This window comes from Zychaea mexicana (assembly GCF_025766255.1).
Source record: "Zychaea mexicana strain RSA 1403 chromosome Unknown BDB00scaffold_61, whole genome shotgun sequence".
Lineage (NCBI taxonomy): Eukaryota > Fungi > Mucoromycota > Mucoromycetes > Mucorales > Lichtheimiaceae > Zychaea > Zychaea mexicana.
In genome coordinates, this window is record NW_026516724.1 from 50,264 (window position 1) to 68,664 (window position 18,401).

An 18,401-nucleotide genomic window follows, 5' to 3' on the forward strand; every position below is an offset into this window, starting at 1 on the left:
CTCATCGTTTAACAATCATCGACCGTCCGATAGCATGAGATCTTCTCGCAAACGCCGATTCATTTACAGTATACGTCTCAGTTATTACCATTGCGGTCACGCCGGTTGACATAATTCCTTTCAATTCTGCATCAACTATCGGATCGACCGGCAATTTTGTACGTGGGTCAATTCCTCTAGCTTTACCTGGCCTTTTGTATTTCAGATTGTCTCGATAGTTATGCTAAGTTGTCCAGCAAGATGTACTGAAGCTATTTAATTACCGTGACCACGTAGCACTCAACGACGTGAAAAATTATTCAAACGTTGTGAGAGACGAAACTTTTAACGCATGCTATTTCATAAGCGCAATAAAAAAATCATAGCTACGGATCATTTAGGCATATGTGAGGTGGTTGCCCTTATTACCGAAAATGTTGTCAACGTCACACAGCCTTGCGCGCTGCTCACACTTTTTCTTCTCCAAATTTTCAAAGCCCTTTTGGCTGAATCTTTTGATGCAAAGGACAATGAACCAGCTTCAATTCGAACTGACGGCGATCGATAATGCATTACGTCGCGGTAGTCTCCAGTTTACTAGCAAAAACAAAATAATACAAACGCCTGCTTGTCTCGCATACACCGTTCGTGGATCCGTTCCGCACTTGATTGCCGACAATTTAAAATTACTGCCAGTTGACATGGTCCACGTGGCTCTGGAGCACTTGTAAGTTTCTATATAACTCTATCCTGGAAACATATTAAAAGTTCAAACTGATAAATAAATCTTAGTGTTGAACAAAAGGAACCTTCGTCTTTCAAATACCCCCACGGCCTTCATCGATATATCAATTTGCCTGTAATTAATCATTATTTTTTTTAAGTTTATACGTCAGATATGAAATCAAAGAAAATGGTAGTAATACGAGATTGATACTGGGAATAGAATCATTTAGTATTTTGCGATGTGCGTGATGCATCAAAACTCGAACCAGTATCAGCCAATACCGAGAAATACGTTGCCGTTGACACACACGGCGGTGTACGACGAGTCACGACGGATGTATGGAAACAGGCAATGACAGCATATGAGCCGGATTGGTGTGCTACACCAGCAGACGTGATTAAAGCGGGCGAGGAGATCAAAACGAAACGAATTAAAAAATCGGTAGATCGAACATTACGGTGGTTAGACGACTGTTTGGCTGCGTCGCCTGCCCCGGTGATTGCACCTGTGGTCGGCTTCAACAATGTAGAGGAGCGCGTACGATCGGCAAGTGAGACCGCCAAACGCGAACAAGTGGCTGGATTTGTGTTGAACGCGTTTGAATTGGAGGGTGATGTGCGCACAGAGTGCATTCGGACATCCATCGAACAATTACCTGCCAACAAACCCAGACTTGCCTATGGATACTCCACTCCAGGTAAGATTTGCTCTGTATTCCGACAGAGACAGCCACTGAAGAAGAAGAAGAAGAAAGGTTACTTATTTCTGAGCAGAGAGCATATTGGATGGTATAACGCAGGGAATTGATCTATTTGACGGAAGCTATGCATACAAAATGACGGAGCGTGGACGGGCCATTACATTCAAATTTGGTGATAGCATGTCGCCACCAAAAGATGAAGAGAAGCCGGAAAAATCGTTGAACTTGTGGGATACACGACTTGCACAGTCTTTTGATGCGATTGATTCATCGTGTGGCTGCTACACGTGCACCACGCCTCATACCAAAGCTTATATCCATCATTTGTTGAACGCCCACGAAATGCTTGGTCCGCTGCTCATCATGATGTAAGTAATCTCTTCCAATCTATGGGCTACTTTCTTGTAAGTGGAATATTTCTAATAATTTCTGTTTCTAGGCATAATGTATATCAGCTGGAGCATTTTATGGGTGCTGTGCGTAACAGCATCGATAACAAGACATTTGATGCCGACAAAGAAGCGTTCATGGCCAAACACAACCACGGAAAGGAGGGCAGTGGGAGTGAAGGACATCAAGATGAAATCGACTTTGAGTCACTCGGTAGTCCAGTGAAAAAGAACCGGGTTCTTTGAAAAAAATTAAAAATTTACTATGTACAGAAATATACTTTTCTATTATTTTAGTTACTTTAATTAAATTAGAAGAAGTTGCTTGTAATTTTCCAGCCAATATCCTTTCCAGTCAAGAAAGGAACAACAACGCCAGCATTCGCGTTAGTAGCCGACACGGGGTATTTCTCGGGCACAATAACATTGTCCTCCTTCACCAAGGTCACGCCGCGATCAACAAATCCTTCGCGTTGACCCAATCCATAAAACTTGCGGCCAAAGTGGCAGGCAAAGTTCTCGAGCTTGTCGAGACAGCCGATCTCTTCAAAGATCTTGGCAAGGTAAGGCAACACCATGGGGGTGGTGAATACGCCAGCATTGGCCTTGGAGGTTTCCTTGGTGTGGCATGGATGGGGAGCCGAATCAGTACCCAAAAAGAAGCGAGGGTGGCCCGAGGCGACAACGTCGCGCAAAGCATCACGATCATGAGGGTACTTGGCGACAGGCTTGCAGAAATGGTGAGGTTGGCCAGCCCAGTCGTCGACAATCAATTGCAAGTGGTGCACGGTGATACTGCATCCGACCGTGTCGCCACAACGCTTGACGGTTTCCACAGCAGCCTTGGATGTGGCGTGTTCCAAGACAATCTTAAGCTTAGGGAAAGCATGGTGGATCTTTTCGAGCTGGGGCAAGAAACGCTCCTCGGCGTTCATGACGCAAATGTCGTTGGTGGGATCGCTGGGGATTTCACCGTGCAAGTTCAAAACCATGCCTTCTTCTTCCATGGCCTGGAAAATGGGGTAGTAAATTTCGTACGATTCAATACCTGAATCGCTGTTGGTGGTGACACCGCGTGGGTACGATTTGACACCAGCAACGCCGGCAGCGCTAGCCTTGCGGATTTCTTCAACGGTCAGTTCGGGTGACAGGTACAAGGTCATGTAGAAGGTGACTTGAGGTGCAAGTGCTTCAAGTTCGCTCTTGTATTCCAAGGCCTGCTCAGTCGTCTTGATAGGTGGCACAGTGTTGGGCTATACATATTGTTTCTCGTTTAGTTTCGCTTCGACTAAACGCAAAAAGAAAGCGGGGTAAGTCTGCTCAATATCCTTACCATAATATAAGCAACCGAAACACCGCCTTCGACCACCTTGGGGGTGACCATTTGCATCATTTCACCTTGGCGAACGTGAAGATGGAAATCGCAAGCAGACGGCAGAGTAATGGAAGTAGTCATGACTAAATATTAGGAAAAGGAATTTAGTGTAAGTTCGATAAATAAAGGGATGCAACAATATTGAAACTTACTGGTACGAAGAAAAGCGGGGAAACGCTAAATCAAGCCACCGAGATGTTTGACAACATGGCAGATTGCTTTGCCGGACATAGAAAATTCCCTTTTCGCCGGGCTTCAAAGCATGGAAGCGTTTTTTTGGATGGGTAGAATTCTTTTTTTCTGAAAAAATCAACTTCCCCAAACGTGCAATTGCATTTATATATGATTTCAACGGTTTGGATCTGTATATATTGAAAGTTGGATGTATATCAAACGACATGACTGCCAAAACACTCCAGATATTCGATCGAAGCGACATATGGTCATATAGCTATACAAAATGGCAAAAGTCGTTGAAGTCAATACAATTCTATCAACGAACAGGCCAATTATATTATGACGTTGCTCTAGAGTATCAAACAGACTGAGGCACGGGATGTACAATGGCGCAGAACGACACTTCAACAGCATGCCACACTCGACCACAACCAATAACGATGAATGTTATTTACAGACACTATCTCGCTATCGCCTGCAATTATCATGATCAGAACCAGCATTTTGATGGAACACTGATGTCTTTGAGCATTACTTAATTTCTCGACTGACTTGGGTAGTACGTAAAATAAGGGCTGTTCTCACGATTACATATCACTAGCGGTACCATATCATCATCATAAGGAAAAAAGCTCAATTCGTCCACAGCCTCAAAGCACTCGCCCCTCAATCGATCGATAAAGCTGGGAATCCGGGTAATTGCCTTTTTCTACGTGTGCTGCGCAGGAAGGTTGAGTGAAATGATAGAAACAAGCTTTGCTGCTTCGGACTAACATAACCAGGAATTACGACGACATGTGTAATACACAAAACTGAGCTGACCACGAGCCAAAACTTCTGTTGTTTCCCCCTTTGTGTCCGGTTGCTATAGCAACTGCGTAGTAGCCATAGCGCTTCTACGAAAAATTGGTTGCCATGACGATTCAATTAGGTCAAACGCAAGGTGCCTGCGTGTGATACACAAGCGAGTAAATCATAGCTAATGGTGATAGTATAGCAAAAAGTGTAATGAATGATTTTATTTTCAGGGACTCACACTCTCCCGGCAAAAAGTATATGATCGCATGCAACTCTTGTCTCAGAATCGGAAAGAAGACGAAGTTGTTCTTGTTAGTGCTCCGAAACATTTGCCAATGACCGCAAGCTCCTCTCCCGATTTATTCTCCTTTTTTGACTTTTATCGTTTAGCAATGAGATCACTTTTTTTTTCAATTGATTAAAGTAGAAGGACAGATCAGCTAAAGTAGTAGCCAAGATCAAATAAAGTAAAACACGTGGAAGGCATTCATTATCGGTGTATAAGTTTTGAAGAAAAAAAAACTGTGCAAGCTGCAAATAAACATGCTCAATTGGGTAAATTTTCTCTAAAAGGTTTAATTTCACGTTTCAAAAAAAGTCAAATACATTTCGGAGAGGAAACAGAATCAAGACGGCTACAGAAGCAGAATTACGGAAACAAGTAGGTACGCTTACATCTTTATCTTTGGCGAAACGTTTTAAAAGAGTTGCTGGGTATTAAAAAGCTAAATATAAAGCTTGATGCGCTTCTACCGCTGCTGATGATAAAGCCAAAGGTGTCCGTCATGATCAAGAGCGCGCGTTCTTGTGAAATGTGTGCTAATTATGTGCCTGTGCGAGAGAAACGGGCCAAACCTTGTTTAGCGATATTATCAAAAATAGGTAAAAAAAGAATCTGCCAAGGGTCACACAAGCTTCATTGGGGATGTACGAATGCAAGTCAGACCGTGAAAACCTAATCCCGTGTGGCCCTGTCCGTTTCGACACATATAAAATGGGTTGCCTCTCTCTGCCGTTTCTGGTCCCAGTTTGAGTTTTCTTTTTAAAAGGAGTTGTTAATTGGGAGCTCCAGACACACATCCACATTCCTTTCTCTTTTGTATACGCTACTACCTCCACTACCTCCATACTTATTTTTTATTCCTTCTACCTCCCTCTCTCTCCCTCTCTCTCTCTCTCTCCAACCTGTCAGAAAACCATGTTGGTCAAATCCATTGCCATTTCCCTTGCCATTGCCCAAATTGCTTCCGCAGCTGAATACTGGGAGTCCTTCAAGACTCAAGTCGACCCTACCAACATCACCTTTCCCTCAATTGCTCAAACCACCTCGTACGATGAAGTCACCCAGTGCACCTACTACGAACCCTCCAACTTTGTCTTTGACGCTTCCGAATGGCCCACGCCATGGGAGACTGCTACCAGCAACGGCATGAACACTTCGGCAGAATTTAAAAATTTGTACAATTCTATCGATTGGGACTCGATGCCCAACATTACCGCCCGTGTTATGGGTGATGACGGTGCTGTTATTATGACTGACTACGACGAAAGCTCTGACCCTGACTGCTGGTGGTCCGCAACCACCTGTACCGTCCCCAAGCATGAAGGTGTGAATGCCGATATCTATGCCTGTCCCGAGCCTGAAACTTGGGGTTTGACCTACGATGACGGTCCCAATTGCTCCCACAACGCCTTTTATGACTACCTTGAAACAGAGAAGCTCAAGGCTACCATGTTCTACATTGGTTCCAACGTGGTTGACTGGCCCTACGGTGCTCAGCGTGGTGTCAAGGATGGCCATCACATTGCTGACCACACCTGGTCCCACCAGATGATGACTACTTTGTCCAATGAGGAAGTTTTGGCTGAGCTGTACTATACGCAGAAGGCTATCAAAGTGGTTACGGGCGTAACTCCCCGCCACTGGCGTCCTGTAAGTTAAATTTGTTTTGTTTACCTTATTAGTTCTTTTCGGAAGCCTTGTACAGCGATACAACGGACTTATCTCCTTTTCTCTCCATGATTATTATTTATTTATAGGCTTTCGGCGATGTTGATGACCGTGTCCGATGGATTGCTACTCAATTGAACTTGACCACTGTGCTCTGGAACCTTGATACTGATGACTGGGCTGCCGGTGAATCCGAGCCTGTTTCCACGGTTCAAGGCAACTACGAAGACTTCATCAAGATGGGTAGCAACGGCACTTTTTCCACCAGCGGTAACATTGTCTTGACTCACGAAATTGATAACACCACTATGCAAATGGCCATCGACTACATTCCCCAGATCAAGCAAAACTACAAACACGTTTTGGATGTCGCCACCTGTATGAACATCACCTACCCTTACATGGAAAACACCGTTGCTTTCACTGGTTTTGATAACTCTACCCACGCTGCTTCGTCCTCGAGCGTCTCTTCTTCGGTTGCAACTCCTGCCGGCAGTGCTGGTAGCTCTTCCAGCTCTGATGTGGCCCAGACCTCTAACGACCAGTCTGCTGCTTCCAAGGTCTCCGCCACTGGTGCTCTTGCACTGGCTTTGATCATTGCTATTTTCGCCTAGATATATGATGTATTGTTGTAAATCTACAAACCTCTTCTTTTCTTCACCCCCTCTGTTTACCACCAACAACAACCAATAATTTATTTTTTGTCACACTATTAATTTGTATCCTGTATGAGCTATATATCCAATGTGTTACTAAGTAAAAATAAGAGCCGTATAAATGTCGCAATACACGAATTCACACTGTCCAAATTCGAGCAATTGACACAGCACCAATTTTTATATAACTCTAATTAGCGAATGATACTAAACTCGGCCCGTGAGAAGTACACCATCTTTCCATGTTTGTTAACACAACAACTTCATACTTGTTCTACTGCATTAGATATAAAATGTCCGCTAAAAAAACATGCACATATACATGACCAAATGTCTCTTTTTCGTTACTGAAAAAACTTGTCTCTGTAAGGCATTGATTCCCAAAAGTGTTGATGCCTGATCAGCGACGTGGATTCAAAATGGACGAGGCAATCTCGGAGAACACGGAGACCTTAATAATTAGAAACTTGGCATTTTCTATAAACATCAATGTGCTCACAGCAGCGGTACACCTGTGGACAGTGTACTAAAACACGTATGGAAACTCGTAGTATCACGCATCATAGACTTGTAAAACTTGTTTTAGACGCTTGGCAACCCTACTTGCTGTTGCGTTATTCTGCGATAGTGTAGCTATGTGACCGGAAATTGTCCACGCCGTCATAGTATAATTTTTGCTCTTCAATGACTTGTTCTCTGATAATTACTACTTTATGGTGAAGTAGATACGATCTAAAATGTGTGCTGACGAATTGATGTTAACGATGGCTATGTCGATTAATGCACACTCTTCTTTATTCTAATCACATGGATGAAATTAGCCAGCGATTATCCTTTTTTATCTGTTCAAATTACCTATGTACTTATTTTGAGGTACATGGCTATATTACATGATAACAACGCACGATAAAGACGCTTCATAGTACACCTCTTTTATTGTTGCTCATGTAGAACAATGAATGCTTTATTGAGTTTGCTCCAGGTCTGGACGACTATGACGCCTTTTAATATCTAAGACGAATGTTTTATACGGCTTTCCATTAACTTACTATGTAACTACTTTTTTAAATTATGTTCGATAGATGGGATCAAAGCTATTGAGACAGTGGAAAGAACAAGCTGAACTGGAGCGCAATGCTACACACCAAAAATAATGCGAGAATATGCGGCCCTTATCAAAGATGTACCCGCGGAAATAAGCAAGTCTCCAAAAATCATCGTATGTAAATGTACAGCAATGCTACTGCATAGAACTCATTTACTAGTACTTAGGCTTTTTGGTTTCGATGCCCCTGCTGATAATGCATCCTTACTATATCTTAGTAAAGTATCTACTTGAAGTAAGGCAAGAGCTCCTTGTACTGTAGCAATCCAAGATGTATGTATTCCAGAGGCAAAATGCATATATAGAATTGCGCCAAGAAGGTTTGTTTTGATATATTGACTACATCAACTATATTAAAAAAAAAGTATCACGAAGAGATGATATCAAACGAACCGGCTCGCCTTAAACCGGTCAAATGAAACATAATTCTCATCAAGAAGTAATACATGCTCACAATGAGCAATGGTTATATTCCGAGTGTGAAAAGGGCCATCGGATACCATCAAGGAAACAAACCATCACAGATGCCCCTTAGCTGAATCGCAGTAGCACGTTCTTGTTGAAAAATGTGGAAATACAACTGAGAAACATCTTTCTTTTATTTTCTCAGTCTACTCTACATGACGATCAAATCCTATGTTAAAGAGTGAATGTTTTTGAGATACTTAATGATCAATGCCAGGGAAAAAAAGGCGACCGTTCTACGCTTTTATTATTGATTGCACTTTGGGAAACTACGACAAAGTCTTCTTACCAGGAACATGAAGGAACAGACTAGGAAACAATTTTGCAAATAGGAAATTTGCTTAGAGTCCCTGCGCGTGCGTGACTATCTTTCCCTTTCTAGAGCAGCTCATCCTGCATTTTGTGTTTTTGAAGTTTGACCACAATGTTTGGCATTTTGGGTAAGTAGGCCATGAGACGATGCTACCACAACGAGCCTTATTATAATATAGATCAATAGACTAATAAGAGACATATTTCTTTCAGCTGCAGCGACTCGAAATGCATTTTCCATGAATGCACCAAGCCAAACTCGTGGCATGGCAACCAAGCTCAAATCTCACTCGGGTGCGAAAAAGCGGTTCGTATACACAACACTTTTCAGTCCATAATTGAACATAAAAGATGCAATTACTAAATATAATGGTTGCCTGTAATAGATTCTTCCCTACGAGCAATGGTAACTTCAAGCGATGGAAGGTTGGACTTCGTCATTTGAATTCGTCGTTTTCGCCCGAACGAGTGAACCGCCTGAGCCGCTCCACGATCGTTAGCACGTCACAGAAAAAGATGCTCCACAAGGTTCTGCCGTATAAATAAAGTTGCTGCTGTTGTTGTAATTTTCATCTGCAGGGTATTTTCTGATTATTTTTAGTGTGTGACGTTATTTGGATATGGCGTGTGGGGAAAAAGAGAGAGGAGGTGCTGATAATGATGCATAGTCCCACTTGGTGTAGTGGTGATGATCGCGGTGACGACGGTGTCCATGTGAACAACAGCAAAAGTAGTGGTTTTGACAGCACTAAAAAAGTTGTTTAGTAGTCGCGAAATTTCCTTCATAAGGCTTAGTCACTTGGGGGATTAATAATACGAATAGGGTAAAATATACGTCCATTCTGCATGCCCATATGGCACCCTGAGAGAGTGTACAAAGAGAAGAGAGCGTGCGTGCACTGTGCTTATCAACGACGCCATCGCCGCTGAGCGGTTCGACTCCTCGTTCTCAGATCCGCCGCTAGATTATACGCACAGTTGGGTCCGCCCGCGCAAGTTATGATAACGGGCAAGTTTGTCCGCCCTCCTCCCTCCCTCTAACAACACTCTTTGTATCGAACGTGGCGTGCCTTTTCTATGGGGGAAAAAAAGGAGGAGATTGTTTTATTGCCTAACCGTCGGAAAGAAAGTGGGACTATGTTGAATCGGTTACTGTTTCCAGCAGCCGTTTCCAAACAATCAGTGTTAGAGAAACCCCATGATAGACGACGGGAAGGGAAAACGCATTTGATTGGCCAATTTAAAGTTGAAGCAGAAATTGACAGCGACCAGCAATCGATAAACAAACCCCTTTTTTGGTCAAGGCAATTGAAGCTATGACGGCAAACCCATCGCTCTGAAACCCGCTCGTTTTTCGAGGGTAACCCCGTTCCCCCCGATAAAACCCCCTATGATATATAAAGACGGGACTCAGTTCGCCATTAGCAAATCCCAACAATAAAAAAAACAACCAACTACTCCTGAATCACCGCGCAACAAAACAGTGCAAACAATGCCATACACCCACAACAACCCCATGGACATCTCCATACTACCTCCCGAAATCATCTGTTGCGTACTCGAACAACTTCCCTTGGCTGACCTCGTCCGCGCTGAGCGCACCTGCCGAATGATCCAAGCCTTTTGTCACAGCGAAATCCAACGACGCATTACCTCTGGTCCATTAAAAGACGATTGGGGCGTCCTAGTAAGTCTCGAAAGACCCTTCTACTATAGTTAGCATATATGCTTACTCTCTTCACTTTGGTTACAGGTCCATCTCGATCAAGCAACTGCCACTGCAACACATTTTGACGCTGTCACAAAAAAAGTCACCTTCACTATTTCGATGCCACAACCTGTCCAAATCAAAACCATGTTCGACCATCGACGTCAAATTCAGTGCTCACTGCTCCGACGAAACCGTTATTGCGAAGATTTTGTATTCACCGTCGAGAAGGGCATGACTGAAGGCTCTACAGTCAACGTTACTGCTGAGGGCGCAGCACTCTGCGAAATCGACGCTGCTTTAACACGACTCGTTAAAGCACCCTCACCTCCAAACAAAAAGATCATTGCACCATCACCCAATCTGTACAGCTTACAATTAACACAACTCCAGATACCGCTATCGGCCATCGCCGCTCAGTAGACAACAACATCATCGTCATTAATCATTACCAATATCATCACCGTTACCACCCATCACGCTATGCTGATAGAAGATATACCCAATTTTCCCTTTTCCTAATAGAATGGATGGCCGGTCCTTCCTTTCTTTCCGTGTATATTACCCATTCATCCAAAACAGACAATCTCAAAAAAAGTTGTATCTGCACATAGTTTTAATAATAGATAACATGGTTTTAATTTCTACCAAAGAGATGAAACATTATCTTGCGTACGAATGATGAAAGAACATCAGGTTCTTCTTGATAAAATGACTGTTGAGTGAGGGAAAAGAAGTTAGTATAATTATAAAAGTTAGCAGAGATCTAACAGAAAGAGATTACCATAATAATAGCCATAGCAACACTAGTCAACATGACCTCAAAGTGTTTAATATGAATGATCCATTTGCGCTGGTAAAGAATCTGGTAATAACTCTTGAGAGCAATGGGCAGACAGTACATGGCCAGCTCGCCACGACGTTTCTTTTCCTCTAAAAAGATCGACGAGAACGAGCATACAAATCCAAACCAGCCATAGAGGTATTTGCTGTTGAATGTGGTGATGCCGTTCGAGAGGAGCTTACGGTGCATACAGATCTGGTATTGGTATAAGGTGACGAACAATGCCATGAATGCACAGCTTTTGGCTGTACCTAAAACCGTTTTTGACAGCATTGAAAGGGGCATTTTGCTAAACTGTTTGAACCGGAAGACAAGCATAGGGACTAAGTGAAGCGTGCCATACACAGGAAACATTGACTTTACTACTTTGACGAATCGCTCAGCGGCAGTTGCATTGCAACCATCCACCCATGGATGGATCAATTCACAAGGAAGTGCGGTTGGGTATTCTGGCATTGACTGAGCCAACTTGATGGCCTGTTCGGTAGGTCGGAATTTGTTGATAGCGTGCAGTGTCTCGTGGGTCGTTAGCGCGCTGCCTCTGACATTTTTTTCATTCAGCCTCAGCAAATCGTGGGGGACTCGAGCCGTCTTGACCATGAAATCATAGTAACCTGGGGCAAGGGTCGCGGGTTGCATCTGGACAAGAAACTCAGCAAAAAAGAAAGAACTGATCATCGCACTCACACCTCCGCTTATGCGGCGTACACTTACTGTGTATGCATACAGGATCTCCATGCAAGCCAGACCAAACAGCAACGCATCGCCGTGCTTAAAGTATATGATGTCGCGGGCCTTTCCTGCGTTATAAACACCTTGGAGCGCGCTAAAAGACAGTTAATATACGATGGCTTTCTTTGTTGGAAGTGAAACATACCGAACAAACAATTGCTGTGCAATATCCACTCGGCTTTCTTGCTTTTCGCACAGAATAGCCAATCCAGCCACAGCACCTGCTACTAAGCCATTCAATCGATCCTCTTTGTCGCGGTAGATCCGCATGCCGTTGTTCACCAGTTTCCACAGGAAGGCAAACATGCCAAACATGCCACCGAAGCGAAGAGCAGTTTCATTCTTAAACGTGGCTGACAGGATGTTTGCTAGCGCCGCTCTTTGAAAGGAGATAATGATACAAAAGATGTTGGATCCAATTGTTAATATGTAACGACGATAAACGAAGGGTATCTTATCGGAAGAGGTTGCAATGGTTACTTTTTTCGAATCACTCGTATCAAGTAGAAGCAGAGGTTAACACCGGCTCTAAGACCATAGGCCATAAGGAACGCCCCTTATGGATATAAACAGCAACAGTGAGCACCATGGGTCTTATAAAAGAAATGAATTCGTATGATATGCTTGTATGATCTCTACTGCATAAAACGTACTCGCTCCGCCTTTGATCGCATGGATAGCGAGTTCTTTAGGCGTCTGTGGCCGAGCCCAGTCTTTCTTGGGGAGCTCCGTAAAGGACGAGGGGTTTCTCTTTAGCTTTGCTTTTAAACGCTGATATGACGACGATCGCTGTTCGGGCCTGAGCATCTGTGTGTACGAGCCGAGAGAATATATGAACGAGAGGGAAGGAAGGAAGAAAAAGGAAGGGAAAAGGCAATATATAACGTTTGATGTCCCAAACCGAGGAAACGAGAGAAAAAAAAAGAGACTGGAGAAAAGGTCGTATCAGCACTATCGAAAAATGATCAGTGCGTCCCGCATCCTGGTTGGTTGATTTCGACCCGCATTTTGGGGCACTTTTAGGCCGTGAAACTGGAATGGAACGTGATTTCAAAAGCTTTCTCTTTTCTTGCTTACACTTCTTTTTCTCCTTCGAAACATTGCTCACGATGAAATCAACGGCTTGCCCTACCACGATCGCGTATCTCACCCTTTCCTAACAGTTACCATGTCTGCAATGCGCTCCATGCACCATTTGGAGAAAACTCTTACACATCTTTTTTATAGGGATCTGCATAGGTTGAGATCAAGCGGTGTGAAAATCGGATGTTTCCTCCCGCACGTCTCCTGGTGGTCGTGGGCATACAATTTGATTGATGGAGACAGCCCTTGTGATTACACGTTGCTTACTACAATAGCGTGTAGAAGATCATTGACTTTTAAACGTGTGTCTGCAAAACTTGCTTCTGTAGTCTTTTCAAGGAAACGCTATAGTAGGGAATTTTTAAGGCATCACAGCTAACTGGATCTTAGTAGAAAGGAAGAGGAAAGATGCTGACATGATTATGGAGCTATTTGCATATAGAATCCATTTTTGAATGGATACATGAAGAGAATGTTAGTGCAAAAAAGGCTACAGAAGGTAGGTGTTTGAACAAAGGGCTCTTTTATTGATGTCAAGTACCATACTTGTTGCGGGTCACGTACCTAAGATTATTGTTAGCACCCAAAATGTGTATACGTTCTTCTGTACAACTCCCTTCTCACCAAAGCAAAGTCGGATGTGAGAACTTATTGATGTGCTCCTTTCATATGTCGCCTCAATGAACTCTTGTTGTAATACGTTCTGCTGCAGCCTTGGAAACCGCACTTTTTCAAATGAAATATGGTTAAATTGTCATCATTTGACGTTATTAATCCTTTTGAGGTTACTCGATGACTTTGTTTATGCTACTTACACTAAGTTTCTTTTTCTTACTGTTAATCGCCGAGCTGCCATATTCTATCTTGAGGCACATGAAGTGTATTATAAGTTTCTCAATACCAATGCGTCATTTCTCAACAATAGCTGTCGCCCACATCTTCTTGATGTTTACCTTCGCTATGTTTCCTACAGTATCAAGAACATTGATAGCCCAATCGATATCAACTTCCCTTTTGACCTACAACAAAATCACGAGTTTACACTTGTGGATCGATCTTTGCAAAAATAGCGCTATCCCTAATATTGCGTTGCAGCTTACATCTTTACTCAAAAGTTCTTCTGCCGTATGGTCTGGCAAGCACGATGCCATATCAGCTGCTAGTGCGTCATCTATATGGCGTTTTCGGTGGCTATTTTTATGTAAAATGTAGTCCGTGTCAAGATTATCTCATCCAAACACACACCTCAAGAGCTCACACACACAAAATGAAATATTTATGTATCAAGCTACGAACTGATAGTGCGTATCCATATTCTTTTTTTTGTAAAATAACCTATCGCATATTCTGCAGACGTATTTATTACTACGTCCACCACCGTGTTGGTCATTCGGCACTTGCATGGATTCTCTTCGTTTTGAAAGAGAAAAAAAGAGAGCCAAAAAAAGAGTGATGTGGGCGTATAATATATTTTCTCTCTCCACCTATAATCTACTACTGTATGTAGTGATGGAAACAATGGTTGAGGACTCTATGCTTGGACACTATTTGTGTATTTCTCATGAAACAAGGGGCATGTGCATAGTATATTCCCACTCCCTGTATCAATTAGAGTCTGTGCAACTTTATCATTGACAAGGAATAGTTCTTGTGACATATATAGAAGATCATTATCCAGCGTCAATCATCATGAGCACTTGAATGCCTACAGTATGCTATAGGCATAAGCCTATCATACACCTACTAGATAAATTATTGCAACAGCACGATATTCTTTGAGCACAATCCCTTTTGGTTAAGACGCTGGCCGTCAAAACAAACATGTAGTACCAATAGTATAGATTGCTCTGGGAGATGCTCATTGGTTTTTTACAAACAGAACAGGAGAGCGAATAACCAATAGCCACTGCTGCTGCTGCTTACAATACGTTTGAGATTCCTTAGCAAAGAGTCGATGTTTGAAGATTACTTAACACCCGACGTAGTGCAAGAAAATAGCACCACTTGTAAATGATATGCTGCGGTATGTGGCGAATTATAGAAAGTGCTTGAAAATCATATTAAGAAGCCATAAAAAAGGACAACAGTACGTACTTATTAAGAGACTTGGAAACGAGGAACCAGAACAGCGGGACGCTCTTTATTCACTACATAACCTTATTAGAGGATGAATCCATCATCATCGCAAAAAAGCAACCTGTTAGCATGTCAGATGGCCTCACTATAGTATTTTTCAGAAGCGAAAGTGAGTAAGATGCAGGTTTAATGCTCTGTTACGATTTTAGCAGGGATAGTAAATGACAGTTGTTACGCACCACATGGACATAAATACTTTGAAAGCCGGAATGAGTGACATATAAAACCGTCATGGACCTGCTTACTTCTAGTTTGCACTGAATCGTGCGGTACATTCGCCGTCCTATGGCAGCGCAAGAACAGCCCTGTTTTTCAATTGTGGATGGCTATGCAATAATGGTGCTAGTCCTAAAAAGTAGGTTTTCATAAAACAAAACTTAACAAGACACAGGATTGGGAGAAGCATTTCCGTTGTTAATACACAGCAGGATAATAGATATAAGAAGACGTACATGAGTATAATGCTATTTTGCTCCCTCGACGTTTAATTGTGTCTTGTATATCATAAAATGGTTGTATCCACAACGCTCAAGAAATCGGCAAGAAGCAGAACGACCGACAAGCCTTGTAAGAATTTGGACAAGAACGTAGAAACAGAAATTCCAAAGAGGTATATTCGCTTAAATCGCTGTGCTATGATGATGACAGAGTGATCATGTATTATGGATCGTCCTATCACTGTTATGTATATGGCACAGTGCAAATCGCTTCTACAAAAAGTCCCTGAAGTGGATGCTTGGAAAAACAAGCACTAGACCAAACTATAAAAATTGCCACTGCTGGTTTCGGGCCAATTGAAATCGAGGAAATGGTGCGACGCTACTGATGTTGCCCCAGCAACAACACCGACGATGATGCTTTTACGAGTGGCACCTTGATGATACACTGCTTGTACATAGCACAATAGAGTTGTATCTTAGCGTTAAAGTATTTGACAGGTATCATGGTCGATACTCTGTGGCATTTGAAGGTCCATAAGAATAAACCATGGTTGTAGTAGAACGGCACTAGATCGCTCAAAATTTTGCTGCTCATGCTCCTTTCTTTTTAAGACGGACTGAAACAGTTTTCTCTAGTCAAAGAACAAAAGCTAGTTTGCTTTCCCTAGATTTATTTACCCCCTGAATTCTACAATTTCAAATCAAAATAAAAGTAATTACTTTCTCTCTATTATGTAAGCGCTTACAACAGGCATAAATAAAAAAAACTCTTAATGAACTTTTTAACCTTTAATTGAGGAAAAAGAGTTTGATCACGAATGATGCATATTCGGTTTGATGAACAGCAACTTGATACGAGATGGCCCTCAAAACGCGCTTGTCAGGCAAGAACAACAACAAAAACAAGAGTAATCAATTGGTACCAAAAAGGTAGAATTCTTAAAAGAAGCGGAAAGGGGAAAATAAAAGAAAGACGGGTTCTTTGTTGGTATAATGTTATATTAAACAAAGTGTATATATACGACAACTAGGATGATATCAACGTTGATTATATTGCAGTCACGGGTATCGTGCGAGATGTATCAGCAAAGTTTGAAAATGTATCTGTTGGAGGCTACGGAGTAGTGTGGGCAAACAACGCGTTCCCTATCCAATCCGGCCACTACGCCGGCGAGGCGAACGTGAACTTACTTTACGAGCTAGCGGTAAAGTTTTCTTATAAACTATTCTTCAGTGCGGTCACAACTGGAAACAGATACCGGATGTCTAACACATCTATGCTCTATACATATACAGGTAGCTAAGGCGGTATTGAAAGCATGCCCCGAGAACGTTTCTCTAGCTATTGGTGTCAAACACCACCAAACGCTGACCTGTAAAGTATCGAACTTTTTTTCTATGTTTCTCCCTATACCGTGTGACGGTGTTTGCTCTTTAACTAAACATAAGCACAACAGTACTCAACGGCAAAAAGACTCCTCATATCAAGCGTAACCGTGTTGTTGGTCCTCTGATGAAAGAAGTTCGCACCTTAATAAAAAAAAGATCCGGAAAAGTCTAAGCCCTGAGAGTACGTTATAGATGGATAGGAAAATACGAACCAATATTGTGCTGACATCATTGTATCTAAAAACAGATGACAAGCCCATTATCTGACTCCTTGAAGAAGATGCAAAAGGTAGCTACGCAAGAAGCTATTGCAGCACAACAAGAAAGGTAAACATACTTGAGGTGTTCCTATACAACCATAAAGAACTATATTTGGCTAACATTTATTTTTTGTTGGTCAAAACAAACAACAGGATGAACTTTGACCAAGTGCAACTGGAGACCATTCTACCCTGAACAGAGGCAACGACAGAGAAACCTTCAGCAGAGACTCCACATCAAGATTTACAAACACCCCAAGCTGTAGTACCAGAACCAGTACTCAACCATCAAGAGTCGATCGTACCCTTATCATCCACAGAACAAGAATCAGCCCAGCGGAGAAATGGCCATGTGGATGATACCGTTGTTGAACGTTGGATACAACGAGCGTTGAAAAGATTGAGCTTGTTACTGCTGACTCTACCGGAAAAGATGAACTAGAAGAACAAGAAGAAGGACAAAAGGAGGAGGCGGATGATGATAAGTATACCCATGGTGGCGATGATAAGAACGGTCAAAACGGTAATAAGCGCTTGAGATCGTGGGATGATGATACTGATGAAGAACAAACGACTGTAAAGAAACGCAGCTCGAATAAGAAGCCAAGAACCGATGAAATATCACCATCATCGACCAGCTGGTTTGGTTGGGTGAAGAGTATGTTTGGAATAAAAGAGTAGATATTTAAGCACCTTACATATCCTCTTTCCTGAGCAAGTGGGATAAGCTGCTTTACAAAGTGCTTGTTGATGGGATGGATCCGATGTAAAATGTTCGTTTACAAGTGGCAGATAATGGTAGGGTCAGTCCACAGCTCGCAATTAGTGCGTTTCTGTCTAATCGCTTAAATGACCATGTAGCTTTATTATCGTATTCGCGCATCTGATTATTGTAGAAACTATGAGCGCAATTATCGCATGTGCTGCACTGTATTAGCAATTTGTGAGAAGCACATGTAGTAGGGGAACAAAAATTTAGTAAATGGATGCAGCGATGGTATATAGCAAAAAAAATTGATGAGGATATACTACTAATACCAAAAGTGCTATGCAATGTGATCTTGTTATGTACCAAAGAAATTCTTTATCATACCTACAAACTCGGCCATTGTTACGTATGTGTCAACGAGCCCAAAGGGCGGCACTGGGTCTCGTGAGGGTATGGATATGGATGA

At 42.4% G+C, this 18,401-nt stretch overlaps 7 protein-coding genes across 7 annotated transcripts; 5 read left to right on the forward strand and 2 right to left on the reverse strand.

Moving 5' to 3' along the window:
• Positions 1 to 1,057: 1,057 nt before the first annotated feature.
• BDB00DRAFT_883895 (tRNA-guanine(15) transglycosylase-like protein) lies at positions 1,058 to 2,041 on the forward strand (the record flags this gene model as incomplete). Its single annotated transcript, XM_053128276.1, has 3 exons — positions 1,058 to 1,403; positions 1,480 to 1,774; positions 1,846 to 2,041. 3 exons carry the CDS (start codon positions 1,058 to 1,060, stop codon positions 2,039 to 2,041), a joined length of 837 nt encoding a protein of 278 aa, XP_052977442.1.
• A 24-nt stretch (positions 2,042 to 2,065) lies between these two features.
• Positions 2,066 to 3,317, reverse strand: BDB00DRAFT_834138 (dihydroorotase, homodimeric type). Its single transcript, XM_053124316.1, has 2 exons — positions 3,129 to 3,317; positions 2,066 to 3,048 (listed from the first exon to the last, which is right to left on the reverse strand). Exons 1-2 carry the CDS (start codon positions 3,249 to 3,251, stop codon positions 2,107 to 2,109), a joined length of 1,065 nt encoding a protein of 354 aa, XP_052977443.1. The 5' UTR covers positions 3,252 to 3,317; the 3' UTR covers positions 2,066 to 2,106.
• A 2,026-nt stretch (positions 3,318 to 5,343) lies between these two features.
• BDB00DRAFT_767442 (chitin deacetylase 1) lies at positions 5,344 to 6,710 on the forward strand (the record flags this gene model as incomplete). Its single annotated transcript, XM_053119669.1, has 2 exons — positions 5,344 to 6,078; positions 6,186 to 6,710. 2 exons carry the CDS (start codon positions 5,344 to 5,346, stop codon positions 6,708 to 6,710), a joined length of 1,260 nt encoding a protein of 419 aa, XP_052977444.1.
• A 2,190-nt stretch (positions 6,711 to 8,900) lies between these two features.
• On the forward strand, positions 8,901 to 9,180 carry BDB00DRAFT_767414 (ribosomal protein L35; the record flags this gene model as incomplete). The annotated part of the gene is made up of 2 exons (XM_053119668.1): positions 8,901 to 8,941; positions 9,021 to 9,180. The coding sequence occupies 2 exons, from the start codon at positions 8,901 to 8,903 to the stop codon at positions 9,178 to 9,180; spliced, it is 201 nt and encodes a 66-aa protein (XP_052977445.1).
• A 970-nt stretch (positions 9,181 to 10,150) lies between these two features.
• BDB00DRAFT_883898 (uncharacterized protein) lies at positions 10,151 to 10,765 on the forward strand (the record flags this gene model as incomplete). Its single annotated transcript, XM_053128277.1, has 2 exons — positions 10,151 to 10,321; positions 10,388 to 10,765. The coding sequence occupies 2 exons, from the start codon at positions 10,151 to 10,153 to the stop codon at positions 10,763 to 10,765; spliced, it is 549 nt and encodes a 182-aa protein (XP_052977446.1).
• Positions 10,766 to 11,108: 343 nt separating this feature from the next.
• BDB00DRAFT_767539 (uncharacterized protein) lies at positions 11,109 to 12,725 on the reverse strand (the record flags this gene model as incomplete). Its single annotated transcript, XM_053119676.1, has 5 exons — positions 11,109 to 11,825; positions 11,901 to 11,957; positions 12,060 to 12,297; positions 12,399 to 12,474; positions 12,572 to 12,725. 5 exons carry the CDS (start codon positions 12,723 to 12,725, stop codon positions 11,109 to 11,111), a joined length of 1,242 nt encoding a protein of 413 aa, XP_052977447.1.
• Positions 12,726 to 13,475: 750 nt separating this feature from the next.
• BDB00DRAFT_510949 (uncharacterized protein) lies at positions 13,476 to 14,249 on the forward strand. Its single transcript, XM_053117664.1, has one exon. The coding sequence runs from the start codon at positions 13,794 to 13,796 to the stop codon at positions 14,211 to 14,213; it is 420 nt and encodes a 139-aa protein (XP_052977448.1). The 5' UTR covers positions 13,476 to 13,793; the 3' UTR covers positions 14,214 to 14,249.
• The last annotated feature ends 4,152 nt before the right edge of the window (positions 14,250 to 18,401 follow it).

What these genes read in the sequence shown, in the direction of transcription:
- BDB00DRAFT_834138 (XM_053124316.1), bottom strand. Translation starts at nt 3,251, where the DNA reads ATGACTACTTCCATTACTCTGCCGTCTGCTTGCGATTTCCATCTTCAC. An exon ending in TTTCGGTTGCTTATATTATG is followed by an intron (nt 3,049 to 3,128) that starts GTAAGGATATTG and finishes CAATATGTATAG; the next exon opens with CCCAACACTGTGCCACCTAT.
- BDB00DRAFT_510949 (XM_053117664.1), top strand. Translation starts at nt 13,794, where the DNA reads ATGACTTTGTTTATGCTACTTACACTAAGTTTCTTTTTCTTACTGTTA.